Source organism: Phasianus colchicus, chromosome 2 (genome assembly GCF_987193195.1).
Source record: "Phasianus colchicus chromosome 2, bPhaCol1.hap1.1, whole genome shotgun sequence".
Lineage (NCBI taxonomy): Eukaryota > Metazoa > Chordata > Aves > Galliformes > Phasianidae > Phasianus > Phasianus colchicus.
In genome coordinates this window covers 77,603,847-77,622,327 of record NC_143437.1, presented here as the reverse complement: position 1 = coordinate 77,622,327, position 18,481 = coordinate 77,603,847, and the positions used below count along the sequence as shown (strand labels likewise).

The window sequence follows — 18,481 nt, the reverse complement described above, 5'->3', positions numbered from 1 at the left end:
CTCATATTGATTATGGTGCCTACTATTTACAGTACACTTTCTGTTGTCTTGAGTTCTGTCTTCAAAAAAAAAAAAAAACACCTAAAAAATACAAAGTGCACATTTTTTTCAATTTGCTTCCAGTTTATTTGTCTTAGGGTTTGGGGGATCCATTGGCACTTGTGCTTATTTGACAATATAAAAAAAAGCCATGCCAAGAGTTAATACAGGTAATATTTTTGTCAGAGGTAGATACCTTAAACTGGAATACATGGATGAGTGATGTGTGTGCATATGAAGTGTTACTCCCCCCTGGCTTAGCCCCGTCACCCCACTGGGGAGTGAAAGGGGTCACAGAAGTCCACCTTAAAAATGATCAAAAGTGTTAATTTCTGTTAATTTCATGTTCTTAATTTCATAAAAAAATCTACTTAAATATTTCTGCAATAATAAGTTGTAGTATTTGCAAGTGCTCTCTTGTCACTTCGGTGTCCCTGCCTTCAGCTGAACTGACTTTTAGGGCTTGCTGCTCCCCCACACATGCTGTAGGCATGCAGGAGAGGTGTGCATGCAGCAAGGCTGTGCCACAACTGTGGCTGCACTGATGGGGGAGGTCAACCTGGAGGTATAACATGATGATAAGCTGGGAAGTGGGGGGTAGAAAGGAATTTGATCACAGTAACACTAAAATATGAAATTAACAGTTACCTAACTAGAATCCTTGTAATTAATGAAAGCTGGAGGCATCCCTTTAATTAACAGCAGCTGAAAGCTGTAGTTCTGTTACATATTTGTAGCCACCTCACATCAGAGTACAGAAGTATCTGCTTGGCATGACTGGCTGAAGGAGATGGGCTGCTGTCGCTGTTAAAGGTTTTTGGCTGCCTGGTAGCAGCAAGGTGCTACAGCTGAAGGGAGCCTCTGCTTTGGCAAGGCTCTCTAGAGTCTTCACTGGCCCAGGCTGCAGAGCTCATCTTCCCTGCATGCTGTCTGGGAAAAGCTGATAACCAGACTGCTGCCAGTACAAAAGATGGCTCTTTAGCCTTAAGAGACCGGAGATGTAGCTCCCCTATGGCCCCAAATAGACCAGTGGCTGCTAAGAAATGGCATCCAAGGCACCTGCCACCTTTAAATCCATTCAGCTTCAGTAGTTAGACTTGGAGAGGAGGAGAACATACTGCAGCAACAACATCTCATTAAGAGGTAAGCTGCCAACCAAGGTAAGAAATAAGTGAAGTAGTATTCTGCCTAGTTCTCATTAATCCCTGCTACAATCAGGAAGGTTTTGAAACATCCACGCTAGTACAGAGTAAAGAAAATAGCATTAAAAAATAGGTCCGGTCGTGAACTTCAGTTGTTAAATAGGTTGGGGCGGTGCTCCTTTTCCCCCAGCAAGGTGATAAACAGCCAGGCTTACTTCATGGGCAAGGGCATCAGCGTTCTCCTGTGGGATATTGTAGAAGTTAGTTAGTAATCTCTTTATCAGTATTAGAAATTTAGAATGAATGTGCAACACCATAACCAAAGTTCTCATGCAAACACTTTTCCTCATGTTGCTGTCATGTTAAAGTATCTTTTGCCACCATGGTCAAGCTGACAGGAAGAAGAGAGTAGGAGCGTGTGACCATGGGAAGAGCTGGACTATTGCTTGTGGTGACAACTTTAAGTCCTCATTTGGACTAATTCTTATTAGCACCTGAAATTTATTCTGGACTTTTTGCCTTTTAAGAAATCACGCAGTTACTGGCTGCCTTGCTAACTTTATTCTTGAGTTCTCAGAAGGCTGTCTTTTCAAAATCACTTAATATCAAATCTGCCTTCATAAACTCTTAAATGTTAAGAACATTAAACATTTTTAGATATAATGAAAGCTGAAGTGACTTTTTTTTTTAACCACTGTTTCCCTCCCTCCTCCAAATTTAGTACCTATTGCATTTGATTAAATAGCACCCACTATGGAGCAAAACATTGCAGAACAAACAAACAGTCTAGGCTCTGACCTGTGTGTCTGCTTCTGCATAGACCCTCACAACATCTTCTGTTCCTGACGGACGGACGAAAGCTCGTGACAGCTTGTACTTCTTTACCAGAGCATCAATTTTCTCTTGTAGCCCTGGAGGTGTAACAGCACGTCTTTCGGCATCTGTTGTGTCAATAACCTGTCTGTCTGCAACCTTCAACATCAGAAACAGACAATTAATTTCCATGCTGTAGCAGTATGGTGAGAGCAGAATGAAACAGGTGACTGTTAAGACAGACCTTTAGGTTTTGGTTTGTTTCAATATCAGAATAAGAGCTCACTTTGAGAGCTGCCTGCTAACTCAAAGGCTTTGGAATCACTAGGAATCCCCTGTTCAGCTGCTGCTCAGTATGTGGTAACCAAGTCCTGATAGGACTCAGCTTCTGGTTTGGAAAAACAGGTCAGTTCTGAACATGCCTCCTTGGTTCGCTGCTCAACTAATGCTGGAGCTTTTCTCAGTAGATCAGAACACATAACTTCTTGTCTTTGGTTAATGTTAAAGCCCAAAGCTCTCTTACTGTGTTCTTAAGTGTAAGACAATGTTATCAGCTGGGAGCCAGTTTTCCCCAGGCTCTTCAAACAGTGGAAAAGGAAGGAGAAAGAACTTGAATATTCTAGTTATACAAGTGGCAGAAAAATCCAGAAAAATGGGACAGAGTTAAAATCTGACTTACAGCAGAGCAAGACTTAAGCCTGTCTCTCTCACATTAATGTTCCAATTTTCAACCAGAGGCAAAAGTGAAATGGATGTACGAATTTTACAAAGAAAGATACTGCTGTAGCATGAGCCAGTGTGAAGTGCAACTAACCTGAACTTTGAGCAGCCGACTTGGAAAGTCAGTGTATAGGGCATCCCACTGCTGCACAGTCAGACCTTTCAGAGCCAAGATTGCTTCGATAACCAACATGTCTGAGATGGCATCACCAACCGTCTGTTAACAGAGAGGGGAAAGGGAAGACCTGGAGAACTCATCAGAGAAGAAATGAAGGCATGCTTTGATCAGTAAGCTCCCACATGTAGCAAATCATCATGCAGCCAGCTGACTTGCCTTGGTCAGGATAGTTGGTGTTTTTTAGGTTTTTTAATTTTGACTTGCCAAGGGCAAGTGCTAGCCCTCACCTTTCCTAATGAGGACTGGCACCTCACTTTTGTTTCAGGGTCAGAATGCTCGGAGCTGGCCTGTGAAATGTGACTTGGTCCTGCTCCTGGAGGAATGATCTGTATGCCATGACAAGGGATTGTCATGGGCATTGGAACATCCCCATCCTCTCATACTACAAAGATCAATGAAAAACATCAGATAAAAAATTGCTATTGAGTCAGGAACAAGTCCATGCTCTCACTCGATTCTCCAGTCATTTCATTCCCTCTTGATTCTGGATCAAAAGTATCCTACATCCATTCCTGAGAAGCTATCACATCTCTGATGACTACTACTGCTCTCTTCCTCTTGGTCCCTTCCATCATGGCACACCCCCTCCTGCTCCAGCAGTCCCTGGCAGGAGCCTGGAAAGTCCTAACAAATGGGGTTATCACTGTGCTGACAGGCATGGGGCTTTGTTCCTCTTGGCTTTTACCTGATTAATCAGGTCAATCATGTTCTCAAGCACCTTCGCTGCTTCTCTTTTTGCATCATCTTTCTCCTCTTTTGCCAGTTGTCTGATTGTGTTTTCAGCAGCCTTACTGAAGAGTACCTAGAATAAAAAAGATGAGAACTTGTCAAGACCAGCCCTCATCAAGAACTATGATATAAGAAAAAAAGCTTTTCACCCTTTAAGCCCAGATAATAATCATTAAGGTTTGCCTCCGTTAATTCCCATTCCCCTCACAAAACAGAAGAGATGGTGGCTGTGGTATGATAAAGGCAGAAACAAGCCTGTTCTCAACATATGAGAGAAGAAAAGTCTTGGTTACAAATGTAAGCAGACTATGAAGAGATTTCCCTCAAAGGCTAATTTTAACTTAGATTTTATGCACTGGCTGCAAATATTATATTTATATATATATATGTATATATATGGCATGCTCATACTTACTGTGCCATGTCCATTTGCCTCAAAATAAATTCCAACATCAAACTCCTGGGCCTTGTGATGCAAGTGTTTCACTCCTGTTTTGACACAGTGAACAGGTACCTACAACCAAGGGCATACAAAGAATGTAAACTGTGTTACCATCTACTGATGGCAGCTGGAGGGGAAATGGCTTTAAACTGGAAGAGGGTAGATTTAGACTAGATATCAGGAAGAAATTATTTCCTGTGAGGATGGTGAGACACTGGAACAGGTGTGGATGCCCCCTCCATGGAAGCATTCAAGGCCAGGCTGAATGGGGCTATGAGCAACCTGGTCTAGTGGGAGGTGTCCCTGCCTATAATAGAGAGTTGGAACTAGATGATCTTAAAGATACCTTCCAAGCCAAACCATTCTAGAATTCTATGATTGATTTAAAAATATTTGTAAATCCTAATTCATTTTATTATTTCAGGGAACATAACAGATTTCTATCCAAACTTTAAATGACCTAACTCAGTTTTTGCCAACCGACCTTAAGCCACATATTCCTATTGAACAACAGTGAGCCGGTTGCTAGATAAAAATGAAAGAATCGGTGTCTAAGTATCAAGGAGCCCTTTCCTGCAAAGCCATAAATTCCTCATGTCATTCCAGGAGTAACAAAGGATTTTGCTTAACTTTTGCCAAACTAGATTTTAACTAGTAAAAGTCAAACTTTCCAGATTTCCTCTCTCCAATCTTCTTTGCCACTAATAAACTAATGACTGCTGTAGTTTTTGAAAAAAATCATCAGTTGTTGATTTTAGCACAGCTTAAGCCTTCCTAGGAATCATATTATAGTAGTACTAAGTAAAAACAGTAAAGAACATTTGCAGAATACTACCAGATATAAAGTCAAGAATACCTGCACCGTCTCCTCCAGGTAGCGCGTTGAACTCCCATTGGCATAGGCTGTTTGTACCACTGCCATCTTTAAGGTCTGTCCCACCTGAGCAAACCAAGAAGCAAAGCACTTTACTGTGCAATGGGCGTGTATAGAAGGCTGAACAGCTGGATAACCAGAAAAAACATACAGGACTAAACCTACGCTCTCCTGCAGACACTTTAAACCCCTGAGTATCAGAGATAAGAGAATATGGACACATGTAAGACAGCATGAATTCTGCTAAGCCTTTGTGTACCACAAGGGTTGTAGCAAGCTTGAAGCAGTTCTCCTTAGACTTTCAAACCACTGTTCAGATTCAGCAAGCTCAGCTCACTGGCCAGACACATGGAATTACACGAGCAATAAATTGAAAGCTTCAGTGCAAAGCAAGCAAAGGCTGGTAGATGGCAAGCACAAGTTCTCCTCACTGGCTTGTCTGCCATGGTGCAAGAAATTAGCTGGTGTCAAAGAGAAGAAAACCAGGGTAACTCATCTAGGCTAACCATCAACAAGTCCAAGAGAACGTTTGAAAAAGAAAAGTTTTCTCTCTCTCTTCCCGGGAGGAGGAGGATGCTTTGCTGCAGGTACTGGTTTGGGAATGATGACAAGCAAACCCTGTGACTGTCACATGTTCTCATGCTCACCTTCATAAAGTTTCAGAGAAACAGTGGGGGAAGGATTGACATCCCCCAAAATTCAAGAAAGATAAAAAAAAGTGAAAGAATGGACTATCAGTACATTGAGCATTTAAAAAGGAAAATTCTCTCTCACTAAAAACTGTAAGTTTAAAATTTCAGTATTTGGATTTTTATTTGGAATAAGGAAATTACAGCCCTGTCAAAGCAACAGTTTTTGCCATGTTCTTTTTAAAGTGGGTGCACTTCAGGCAAGCATAGAAAGACCACCTATGAAAAAATCAACACAGTCCTTTTAGACTATTATTTTACACTTTTCCTTTTAAGTGCAAGCATTCATTTGACACATCAAAGTTACCTTAGCAAGAAGTTCTTTAAGGAAGATACTAAATAAAGTTGCTATTTTATCTCCATCGATGAGGTGAAAATGGCCAGCTGTGTCCATGTAGTAATAAACAATTCTATCTGCATCACCATCAAATGAGCAGCAGCTCTCATTAGGCTTCATGTCTAGCCCTAATGCATAAAGAGTCAGAAATGCAAGTTAGAGATAGGAATAAAGAAACAAAATTAGTTCCTTGCAAACACACAAAACAGATGCACCAAACTGCCATTGCATTTGCTAAGTGTGTGTACACTAAGTGTGTACATGTATAAAACAAATGAGGAGTTCCTGCCTCAAAACATTTCTAGGCTTAATGCCAAGACGGAATTAGCTGGAAAGCAGTTGTCACCTGACAGAGCAATGCCTCAGTAAAACAAACTGCCATTTTATCAATGCAAATCTTTCTCTTGTCCAAAATGCTGACCTTGCCATTAACCATGGAGTTCGTATGTCAGAAACAGCAGCTGGCCATTCCTAGGCTCATTTGGAGATATTTGGGAACTTGGCAGAGCCTCAAAGGACATTGCATCCTTTATCCCCCTTCATGGAGGGACACAGTTTAGCACACAGGTGGACAGGGAAACTAGCCCATGCTGCTGACACCTTCTATCCTTCAGAGCATAGGAAACCATACCCCAAAACTTGTCCCCGCAAGCAGCATGACAAAGAGGAAATGCCACCATACCTTGATGTTCAGGTTTGGCTGACAGCTTCAGTCAGGAAGCAGTTGTTGAACAGACAGCTCAGTTTAGCCTCAAATAATCTAATATTCAAATCAGTTCATTCTCCCAGTTTGGGGATTTTCTTTTAAGCACTCTGCAGGAATTTGGTTGAAATAACTACCTCTGTGGTGTATGTCAAGCTGTCAGTTTGCTGGCACCAAAGTGTTAATTATGCTCTTCCTTGGGAACATGGAAAAGGATTTGTAATGCTAGGCCACAACGTAAATACTTCTTGTTAATGTAAAGGGAGGTAAAAGCTTGGTTTTAAGCTGAGGGAAGGGAGATTTAGGTTGGACGTCAGGGGGAAGTTCTTTACAGAGAGAGTGGTGAGGTACTGGAACAGGCTGCCCAGAGAGGCTGTGGATGCCCCGTCCCTGGAGGCCAGATTGGATGGGGCCCTGGGCAGCCTGGTCTAGCATTAGGTGGGATGGTTGGTGGCCCTGCATGTGGCAGGGGGGTTGGAGATTCATGATCCTTGAGGTCCCTTCCAACCCTGGCAATTCTGTGATTCTGTGAAAACAAAGCTAGTCATGGCTGACCCGTGGGCTCCATCAGCTTAACATTCGTATCAGTTTGTCAAACATGTCTCTGATGTGCTGAAACATGCTGTAGTCCACCAAACACTTTAGAATAATAATCTAAGATTGCGTCAAAACCCATCCTAGGATTCTTTCTTTCCATCACACAAGCACAACCAGTCTTACAATCACTCACTTAGTAAGAAACAAGGGAACTCAGCTCATCTGAAGCTGATACACCACTGCTACACCCTGCATGTTTAGATCTAGAGAGGATGTAAAAGGATATAAAATGACTGACTGCGTACCTTTAGGTGGTTTTTGATGAACCTTTACAAAATCTGCCCCACATAGGTGGTTGAGCTTCTCCTTCGTTCCATCATTATATACCTGAATTTGTACCTCCTTTGGAAAATAGGTCTCCATCTCTGCCAGTTTCAAAGCTCCTATGCCATTGGCACAATCAATCTTCAATTGCCGCTGAGCCTCTCCAGAGCTGAGAGACTTTGAACACAGAAAGAAAGGGCAAAGTGAACTCACACCTGAGTGAAGCCATAGGCTCCGCCACCCCACCTATACATATGCTGAATTTAAAGCTTCAGACCCAAACAAAATAACAGCAAAAGATACCCACTTTGTACATTTGCAGGAAGAAGATAATTACCAATATTTACCTTTTTTATCAGCTCCGTAAAGGCCTTGGATAACTTTTGGTAATAACCTTCCAGCGTTGGTTTCCCATACTGCCCCTGGGTGTTTTGGCAGCAGACCACATAATGCAGCTGTGGTGTGGTCACTAGACCATAATCTAACAGAAAACAAAGCCTTCAATATTAAGAAATTGAACACTAAATTAACTTTTTCTTCAAAGTATATTATACAAAATATATCTGCTATTCTACATTAAACAGACAAAGGCAGTGCAGGAAACAGAAAGAAAATTAAGCTCTGTTAAAAAAATATGAACCCCTTTACCATAAAGCAATCCAACTATTACAGACAAATGGAAAATGGAACCTGGGCTACTGCTTTAAGGCCATATAACAGAGACACATTTACAAAAAAACCTTGATAATAAACTAGAATAGCAAAAGCTTGACCTACCATAGTACTGACCACCCAGAATGGAGATGCCATCTATTACTGCCTGTGAAAGTTCCTTGCTGCTTGGTCTGGAAAATAAAAAGCCCTTTACAGAAAACCTTTATACGTGGGTTTGGAAAAAAGGAGCATGGGGAAGATGACTATGAAAAGCAAGTTTCCTGCCAGCAGACTTTGATTCAACATCCACGCCTTTCCCAATTGAAGGGGCCAACAATAAAGAAGCCTGAAAGTCACTACCCTAAAGAATTGTGAAGATGAGTGAACTCCTGATGAACTTTTGTGTCATGGATGTGACACAGTGCTCACAAAAAAGAACAATAAGACATCCTGATCAGAAGTGCTAGGAAGCTCTCATAATTATCAGAGAAGCTCATAATGGAATAACATTAGAAAATGGCTGTGGATTGCTATAGTCTTAAGTGACTTCACCAGGTAACAGACTGGGCATGGGTAGCAAACCTGGCTATAGAGAGCTAAGCACTCAGTAGCACTCATGAACAAACTGCTGCCACTTCTGCTAAAGGGAGCACACATCTAACAGTGTTTTCTAATTACCTGGTATCTCTACCAATAAAAACTGAAGCATCTTTTTGCTGGTTCACTGCTGCTTTTTGGCAGATCTCAGTTACTATTTTCTGTAACTCTTGGTCCTCTGCATTTGCTAGCTGCGTAGCGTATTCTTCCCAGGATGGGTGCAGCATTTCACCAAGAGGATCAACCAACTTCACACCATTATCTTCCTTAGAAGAAAAGAGAACAAAACACACTCAGCTTAAGAGTGGGAAACTTAAAATTGAAGGCAGTCGAGGTAAGGTTTAACCATACTAGCTCTGTCAACATGGCATATTTTTAGGAAATCATAGATCAGCTATTTATTCCAGCCTCCAGCAAGCCCAAATAACTAAAGTAAGCAGTGTATCAAGTCATTTATTTCCCCACCCCCCACACCGCCCCATTGTAATCTTGGCATGAAGTTCATCTGACATTAAAGTGACCGAAGGGAAAATGCCAATACTAGGGAATACTCCACAGCAGCAGAAGTCTGAAGTGCTTGATTTGTAACTGCTTCGTTTTTTCTACTGGCAGATTTTGCTCAAAGGCTCATCTCTTGATGGGCACTCCTAGCCTTGCCCATCTTACAAACATCCTACATCACAGCATTGACTTTTCCACATGAGAGGAAACGACCACCCTATGCATGTGGAAAGGTAACTCTGAACGTGCCAGAGTTCACATGAAACACTATAAACACATCTCTTAAGTAGATGGAGGTGCCTGCAGGATGCAGCTCATGGAAACCTCTTGCTCCCGTTATTACGATGAGCTTTGATTCCACCAAGCCACATCGATTTTTTCTTCAAACAAAAGGCTGCTCTTACTTCAGGATTGTGAGATGCTGTAACCATGACACCAATAGTAGCTCCTGTGGCCCTGGACCTGAGCGCTGCCAGCATGCCCATGCGGAACATGATGTGCTCGAGCTGCTGCGCCTTGCTGCGAAATCCAGCGGTGCCATACTGAAGAGTAAGTCCAGCAGGCTTGGGATGCAAAGCCGAGTATTTTTTAAGTCCTTCAACATCCATTTCTGGAGAAAGAAGTAACACAAGCGCTTGTAAGAGAAACAGAGTCATCTAAATTTGTTTCACATCTTGTACTTCATTTGAGTTTGAATCCTATCTCAAACTGGGGCCAACACGATGCTGGAGACCTCGCTGCAGCCTTACAGTACTTAAAGGGAGCTTATAACCAGGAGGGGCCTGACTTTTTAAACAGTCTGATAGCGGTAAGACAAGTGAGAACGGCCTTCAACTAAAAGAGTGAAAATTTAGGAGGAAGTTATGTTAGGCGGTGAGGTGCTGGCACAGCTGTGGGTGCCCCATCCCTGGAGGTGTTCCAGACCAGGTTGGATGGGCCCAGTGCAGCTGAGCTGGTGGGAAGCAGCCCCGTCCATGGCAGTAGGCAGAACTCAATGACCTTCTATCTAAGCAATTCTATGACTCTATAGCTCTGCTTGTACCCCACACACCCCTGTGTGGGGCTGCGGGGAGGACCACTACCGGAGCCTCTACATTCCCAGTACAACACTACCCCAACAGAGCTCGACTAGATCACGAAGAGCCGAAGTGACCTGGATGAGCAGATCTCGCATTATCATTCGTGTCCCTCCAGGGCTCCCAACAACGCTCCCGCGAAGAGCTAACGCGAGTCACACGCTTCACACAGCCACACAACTCCATTCGTTCACCATCCAGACCGTAACCAGCCCGCCTCCCGCTGCAAACCACGCACCACCCGCCCCCTGCGCACCGCCACACTGCCGCCGTGCCCCAAAGGAACGCAACCGCACACCACCTCACCCGGCCGCCCACCCGCCACCTCCGCGCTCTCCTTCCGGGTCCGGCGAGGCCACGCCCCCTCCGAGGAGCCATCCAATGGCAGCGCGGTGGGCGGGGCAAGTAGCCGCCACGCGGCAGTCGGATCAGTCCGCGGGGTGAGGCCGTAGGGCAGAGGGCGGAGCCGGCAGCGGTGCTGCGGCAACGTCCCGCAGCTTGGTAGAGTGTTACGAGGCTGCTGAGCCCTGCCCTCCGCCGTTCCGATGGAAAAACCCAATGCTCGGCACTGAGGGTGGATGGGATCAGCCCTTTAAACGAGAATGCCGTGTTATAAACGGTACGGTATCTCCTCGCTGAGCTGACGATGCCGTTTTACCCGTGTGAATGAAAGCGTGACGCGTGTCAGGCACCGCGCTGATACGCGTGGACACGAAATGGAAGCCAAAGCAGTGCTGTGGTTTCTGGCAGTTACTCACCGGTTCCCTGTGTCTTCCCGGGTTTTCATAACGCCCCGCCAGGCTACAGAAAGCAGAGGGGAAACGCGGAGCTGTTGGCCGCCTTCTCGAGCAAGGCAGATTTTCCTTTAACAGCAGCGACGCCGCTGAGGTCTGGCACGGCCTCGCACACGTCACGCAGATTTCAGGTTCCCACCCCCGGCCGTCACGTATCAGCGCGGTGCCATGGCTGCCGCTGTGCAGGAGTGCCTGGAGCTCCAGCTGCTGGAGCTGGAAATGCTCCTTTCCATGTTCCCCAAGAAAGGGGAGATCAGCCTGGACGGGGCTGCCGTGCCCGCCCTGCAGCGCTACCTGAGGGACGGCGGCGGATCCCTGCCCCCGCGGCTCGAGTACTCGGTCGCCGTCGGTGTCGGGGAGCCGGAGGTGAGAGCTGCCCCTGGGCGGGTCCCTGCGCCTGCCTTACTCGTGGTGCAGGTGCTGAACGTCTGCCCTAAAGGGGGGAGTGGGAGAAAGTTTGCTGTTTCAAAAGCTGAGTGATAAAACTGCGCCCTGCCCGGAGAAATTGTAGAGTCTTCTCTGTAGGTAATCAAAACCCGCCTGGATGCTCTCCTGTGCAACCTCCTGTAAGCAGGGAGTTGGACTGGACCATCTTCAGAGGTCCCTTCCAACCTCCATGAGTCTGTGATCTTGTTTTTAACCATTTCATAGAATCATAGAATCATAGAATGGCCTGGGTTGGACGGGACCCCACGGATCATCAAGCTTCCACCTCTGCCACAGGCAGGGCCCCCAACCTCCACATTTAATACTAGACCAGATTGCCCCATCCAACCTCCTCTTGAACACCTCCAGGGGCGGAGCATTGAGCACTGAGGACTTTTGAATCCTTTCCTGCTCTCTGCCTATAGGCAGAATTTGGTTTCCAGAGAACTGAAGTGCTACGGTATCTTACAACACTGTAGGAATAACCAAGGGAAATTCAACTGCCTGCAGTTGGTAGAGATCAGGCAGGATAATCTCAAGGTTTCCACGGCCTAACATGTACCTAATCCTTTTTATTGTCTGTAATGAAGAGAATGCTTCATCTCCTAGGGTGAGTATTTGCTTAAAATAGTAATAATAATACCTCTATGCATAGTGTGTATAATCATAAGCAATCTTCATGTAGCTCTATTTTCTGGGAATACATTCAGCACCTTGACTGAATTCATTGTTCAGATGCATGTTCGGTAAAGGGAAAGATTCTCAAAGCCACTTTCCTCTGAGGGCCTTGTATTTTGTCACTATAACAAAACTGAGCACATACTCAAAACGTGCAGTGGAAATAGGGGTGTCCCGTAAGTAGCACCTGTGTACCTTCTTTCAAGCCATAGCACCATTTCTGTAGATGGCAGAAGAGAGCAGCTGTGATAACATTTGATACGCTGGGAAAGTGAGATACAACAGAAGGACCAGAGGAAAGAATAGGTTATGGGGACAAAAGGAAGACATAAGTAGTAATTCCAGTTTTTAGGATACCGCAATCTCAATTACATCTCCTCATAATCTGCCTGTGGCAGGGAAAGGAATCTAGCGTGTCTCTCTTAGCTGTGGAATTCATTTTCTTTTTGTGTTTTTGTGCTCTGTTTTTAAGGTAAAAGTGGAATTGCAGGTACAGTTGCCTCATATGTATCCCCATGTGGCTCCTCAGCTTTTTGCAAGATCAGATGCCCTGCACAGACAGCAACAGTTGCAGCTCAACACTCTTCTCACTTCTCACATCAGCTCTTTGGATTCAGGTGAACTGTGCGTATGTGAAGCTGTGCAGTGGCTGAAAGAGAACAGCCTGCCTTATTTAGAAAATAGCAAGGTCTCTGCTGAAAGTGTTTCAAAGGAAACAGTAGTTAAAGAAACAATTCAACGTATGTGGATCTACAGCCATCATATATACAGGCAGGAATTGAGGAAGAAGATCTTTGAGTGTGCAAAGAAATTAAACCTGACTGGCTTCTGCTTGACAGGAAAACCTGGAGTGATCTGTGTGGAGGGAATCAGAGAAAACTGTGAGGAGTTCTGGCGTGCTATCAGATATCCCAACTGGAAGCATATTTCATGCAAACATGTGGAGACTGTAGAAGCAGAGGGAAGTATTGATAATCTGCGCCTCTTTCAGACTTTTGAAGACTTGCAGTTTCAGGCCCATGGTGATTATGGCCTGAGGAACGACTATCACATGGACCTGGGCCAGTTCCTTGAATTCCTGAAGCAGCATCAAAGTGGACATATTTTTCAGATTTTATTTGGTGTTGAAGGCAAACTTGCAGACAAATAAGAAAAAACATGTAAAAGAATGCTAACTTTGAACAGCAAGAGATGAAGCTGACATTAACATTTGTCCTTAAGCTATGGCTGTTGTGAAAAGGGAAACCCAGTGTTTAACACAGAAGGACAGTTCAAGTAGATGTTCCTGGCTCTGTTCTGAATTGCAGTGTATTTTTTGAAAGAGGTGCTTCTTACTTTCAGAGACCTTAAAAGCAGCATTTATCACTGAGCCACATCTCACAGAAGTGCTTGCAAGGTGATAAAAATCCCACTTGGTAGTATCCTGAATTACACTGGTCTGCAATCATCCATACTGTGCTGTGTTACCAAGCTGAGGCGCAGAGCTTTAGTTAACTTCTTCATTTAGTTGTGGGTCACCAAGGTGGCTGCAGTCAGAGATTAATACAATTTCCAATATAAAAGTACACCCCACCAAAGGGAGTCAAGATTTGCTGCATTCACTATCTTTTATTGCTGTGTGAAACATCTGCTCTCACTTAATTCAGCTGATCCAAGAAAAGCAAAGACTCTTGTGCCCAACCACAGCACCAAGTTTTGCATTTAAAACAGAGGAATGGTGGGGTGGGAGGAGGGAAGTAAGCCTACATCACCCTATCACTGTAAAGACATACTACCCAAAGCTTCCACCCTATCATTTGGAAGCTTTGGGTGGTATGTCTTTACAGTGATAGTGTTACTGCCCACATTTCCAATAGCTTCTTCTTCTCATCTCATTAGGGTCCGTTTACATTAATGGTTATATTGAATGGTAACAGTTGCTCAACTCGTGCTTTTTTGTATTTGTATTGCTAGGTCTAGCATATTGAAAGGTGTTGAAGATACTAAATAAGGAAATATATATGTTGTGTGTGTGTCTATATTGATATAAAAGGATTGTCATATTCAAATGTTATCAGTAGGTGAAGGCTGTGTCTGACAAGTCTGAAATAGCTGTGCCTTAAGGAACCAGCACAGCGCTGCCTTCTGCTTTCTCTCTAAGCACCATAATAGGAAAATTGGTACACAGCAATAAAACCACCCTTACTGTTGAGGTATGGATGACCAAATCTAAAAATCAAGCTATTTGGTTAGCAGCTATTTAAAAGCTGTGTTTCAGTACACTCCCCTGATGACTACAATATTAAAAATGAGGATTCTTTGGCTGCCTATTTATAATACTCTGATATTCTCTCTTTGTGAAGGACATTGAGTGCCTTTATGCTGAACAATTGCAGCACAGTTATCTTGTTGGGGGAAATGATAATTCACAGGACTGTGGCTTTGTTAGAATATTTTAATGCTGCAAAACAATTATTTGTCAACAAAGGTTCTGCAGGTTCAATTCTCATTAGAAAATTCTCATTGCTGCACACAGGAGTGACCAGTAAGGCTTTTATGTGGAGGAAAATATTTCTAAACTTACTGTTCTTTTTCAATAACAGCTTGACAATTTACACAAATTACATCCTGACTTGTAATGGATTAAACAGTCATTGTATGTATTTCTTAATTTTCCACTGTACCATTCTTCTGCTGAAGTTCTCATTGACATGTATGACAAATCTTTGAATTCAAGGTACAACCACTCATTTTGATATAAAAAAAATGTGTACAGCCATCGTGTTGGACACATCAAGTACAATAACAATCAGAAAACAAGCAACACAAATACAGTTCTCAGATTAATTTTTATTTTTTCATTTATAATTCATTATGACTTCTTAATCTGAGTTTCTAATCAAATATTACGATTTAGAAAACTTGTTCTGAATCTTACAAAATTATCTACTCTTCGGCTCTCTAGGCAGAAACATTCTGAATATTTTAGTGCTTTTCCATTGCTGCTGATTTGCTTATTTCTTCGTGAAGTATTTACAGTTTCACTTTCATGGCTTCTTCAGGCCAGGTGTATGAGTCAGCCACAAAGCTGTTATAATCAGTGCTGTACATCTGCGAACGGATGAAGGCTTCAAGGTCCTTGGGCTGAGGGTAGGTGGTGGCACTGTTATTCCTGTAGGCTTCTTCTGCAATCTAGAAAGTTGCATTAAAATCCCAATTAGTGCTTTATTTGAATACATTTAACAGAATTTTAAAGTAGGAATTAGGTCAAAATCAAGATGACATCTTTGATGCTGACAGTCACGTCAAGTTACACTGGATCTGGGCTAACATAATGCAAAAAAGATTAAGAATATGATGATGCATGCATTTATTTGTCTGATTCGTGCTGCTTTTAAATTCTTACAGGATTACATTCTGAGCAGGCTACCCTGGATTACCACCTTCTATAAAGCACATAAGACAAGTATGATTTATTCCAAGCCTCCATGCCCCCTGCATATGAGGGAAGCTTATTATTTGCCTTAGTTTGGTAAAATATTTCTCAAAGGGAAAAGCTAAACAAGGTGTATAGGTTTAAATTCTATGTATGACTGGGGAAAGTCTGTGTACTTTGTCACTGAGAAAACAAGATCAGAATCAGTTGCCTCCTACATATGGCTGTGGCAGAAAAGTGACGTTTGGAAGGGACTGGAGCTCACTGAATGCATCAAAGCATACTGTCACATCTGAAGAACACCAACTTGAGATATATGCATCATTTGACTGGATGTTCCTTTGTGAAACAAAAGAAGGGTTACACACTAGTTTAAAGCAGTGATCTTCAGTAAGATCTGCTTCAACTGCAACTGGCAAACAGATGGAAGCTCTTACTTTAAATGAAGGGAAGACAAAGTCTTCTTTCTGCTCTCTTTAGGCATCACTTTAAAACATAAATACTTTAGCTTGGTGAGAAGCCAGTACTCCAAGGGGAAGAGCTACAGTATGTTGGCTTCCCTTTTAGGATTCATCTGAAGCCCCAACCAGAGCTGACTGAGATGTGCGTGTTTGTGTAAGAGTTTCTCTTCAGGTCTGCATGCACAATAATCACAGCTGAATGAGGTCTGTATTTATGTTCTGCATTTGGTATTCCAAAAATTTTCAGAGTATTCCTTCCCTGGAAAGGACAGAGGCCATCACTTAGCCTTTAGTGCTGTACAAGCCAGAGTAGGTACTTGTAGGAATAACATTTCAGCAGAGATCAGGCAGAAAGACTTGTTCAGTAACATTTTCCTTTTTCAATATACATTCAAGTTATCTCATCAGAGACAACAGAGGAGTTTCCATCACTGTGTTTCTGCCACACAGGCAGAATGTAGCCTGAGGAATCTTGGTAACATTTTAACATTTACAGGACCGAGTTATCATTTGCCTAAGAAGACATGAGGGGCAAGAAGGATATTATTATTATTATTATTATTATTATTATTATTATTATTATTATTATTATTATTATTAATTTAAATGTAGACTAAGTGAAGATAGGGGAAGTGTTTGATGCATGAAGGCTCCTTGTTACTGTTTCAAAAGGATATTCAGTAACTGGAATGTATTTGTTTACATGAGTAAACAAATTTTCTGGAGTTCTGACTCTTTCCTCCTTGTATTGGGGTTAAATTTGGAGTTACATTTAGGAATTGAAATTAAATAAATTTATTTTTATTACTAGACCAAGATTGCTGTAAATCAACTTGTGTGAAGATGTGTCAGCTGATCAAATCTAATGTTCAGCATGGGAAGAAAAGAAGCCAGGAAAGACTGAAATGACTTACCCTCACAGCAATCTTCAGTGACACCTGCTGAATTGTGACTAAAGGAGGATACAGGCGACCTTCCTGTAAATTCTCCTCTGAAACTTGCTGAGCTATTACCTAGAAATAAGGCAGGCATGTTTAACTTTAAACGCAGACACAGTTGTAGCTTTATGAGACACTGATCTAGTCTTACACAAATAAATGGTCCTGCTTTGCCCTTTTCTCACTCTGATTATATTGAACCCTGAATCACTTATATGCCTGTAGATAGAGTAGAAGGGAAATAAATATTTATTATTATCAAATCTGATATTAGTTAGTTAATTTTTTTTTAGGTAACAGGAAATCTTTGGCATAAAAGCATTGACAGGCTGTGCAATGAACAAAACAGGAGGCACTGAACAGGATCTTGAGTGAGATCGTGGCAAATTGTTCACTAAGACATATGAATTCCAGCCACTGATTTTAGTTGGGTCATAGACTTCTAAAATTATAGAAGCACCTGTTATTCTGATGGTTGTTAGGTCATCCTGTGCAGAAAATAGTGATGAAATCTTAAGTGTAAAATGCTTTGAATAAAAATACTAGCAGCTAACTAGGTTTCTTATACATCCAGCTCACCAGTCTAGTCTGTATGAGATCAGAGAAGGAAATAGTCAACCACAGAGCAAAGTAAAGGCAAAGTAAGATTATCCAGGCTTTCTGAAGTCACTGCAAGCAGATTGATAAAGAGAAGATCTAAATTCTGGCTTGCTGGGACAACAAACCCACTGCTGCTAGAGGGTCTGTCCACTCCACTTGAATGATGCAGCAAGTCTGTCACCTCAGCCACAGCAGATTAATAGAGAAATTATTTTGAATCTCTGATTTATTATTTCCGCCAGACTGATGAGGGGAAACAATGACACAGAAGTTCTGATTCACATCCAAGCGTCTCCTCTACAGCCTGGATATTCTTGCTTGGTCCGTCCATCAAGACTGGAAGCATTTTACAGTCGTCTCCAGTAATAATCAGGTCAGGAAAGCATTTTCTGGAGAAAATTTGACCATTTCCTCATTGACCCCATGAAAAACCTATCACCATGCAGTGTGAGGCATTCGCAACAGAGTGAAGAGACACAGCGCACTTTTTCATGAACTCCCTCTATTTTTTTCATGAACTTCCTCTATTACTACCACAGATAACTTTTAAGCAGCAAAGGATCTTAGATTAGACTGCCTTTGGGTCTAATGGTATTCTTGTTATTGCTAACTAAAATTTATTTGTCATTTGTGGGTCTGAAATAGAGAACAGCATTTCATGATAATCCAGCCTTGGGTTTGCTGAGCCTGAGAGTCAGCTGGGGTCAGTTCACTAACCTGGCTTCTATTCTGGAATCTTTTTGGTGGACTTGATGGTTTCAGTTCTTTAGCTGTCCACCTTTGTATCTTCTAGGGAGCTGATAGCCAGAAACAA

The 18,481-nt window shown here is 42.6% G+C and overlaps 3 protein-coding genes across 9 annotated transcripts in view; 1 reads left to right on the top strand and 2 right to left on the bottom strand.

Annotated features, from left to right (window-relative positions):
• Nucleotides 1-102: 102 nt before the first annotated feature.
• PGM3 (phosphoglucomutase 3) lies at nt 103-11,255 on the bottom strand. Of its 5 annotated transcripts, none has more exons than XM_031611299.2 (13): nt 11,114-11,255; nt 9,684-9,889; nt 8,860-9,044; nt 8,305-8,372; nt 7,875-8,008; nt 7,509-7,704; nt 5,934-6,091; nt 4,920-5,003; nt 4,037-4,135; nt 3,578-3,694; nt 2,809-2,931; nt 1,980-2,153; nt 103-1,423 (listed from the first exon to the last, which is right to left on the bottom strand). In XM_031611299.2, the coding sequence occupies exons 2-13, from the start codon at nt 9,885-9,887 to the stop codon at nt 1,337-1,339; spliced, it is 1,629 nt and encodes a 542-aa protein (XP_031467159.2). In that variant the 5' UTR covers nt 9,888-9,889; nt 11,114-11,255; the 3' UTR covers nt 103-1,336. The 5 variants fall into 5 exon arrangements, with proteins under 5 accessions (XP_031467159.2, XP_031467160.2, XP_031467158.2 ...); XM_031611300.2 differs by lacking the exon at nt 11,114-11,255 and adding an exon at nt 10,662-10,760; XM_031611298.2 differs by lacking the exon at nt 11,114-11,255 and adding an exon at nt 10,612-10,726.
• A 62-nt stretch (nt 11,256-11,317) lies between these two features.
• RWDD2A (RWD domain containing 2A) lies at nt 11,318-14,590 on the top strand. Its single transcript, XM_031611301.2, has 2 exons — nt 11,318-11,515; nt 12,726-14,590. The coding sequence occupies exons 1-2, from the start codon at nt 11,318-11,320 to the stop codon at nt 13,401-13,403; spliced, it is 876 nt and encodes a 291-aa protein (XP_031467161.2). The 3' UTR covers nt 13,404-14,590.
• An 82-nt stretch (nt 14,591-14,672) lies between these two features.
• Nucleotides 14,673-18,481, bottom strand: part of ME1 (malic enzyme 1) — a 156,160-nt gene continuing 152,351 nt past the window's right edge. For all 3 annotated transcript variants that reach the window (XM_090136084.1, XM_031611295.2, XM_031611296.2), the window contains 2 exons: nt 17,044-17,142; nt 14,673-15,424 (listed from right to left, as the gene is read on the bottom strand). In XM_090136084.1, the coding sequence (XP_089992210.1) occupies nt 15,266-15,424; nt 17,044-17,142 (258 nt within the window). In that variant the 3' untranslated portion in view covers nt 14,673-15,265. The remainder of the gene's footprint in view (nt 15,425-17,043; nt 17,143-18,481) is intronic.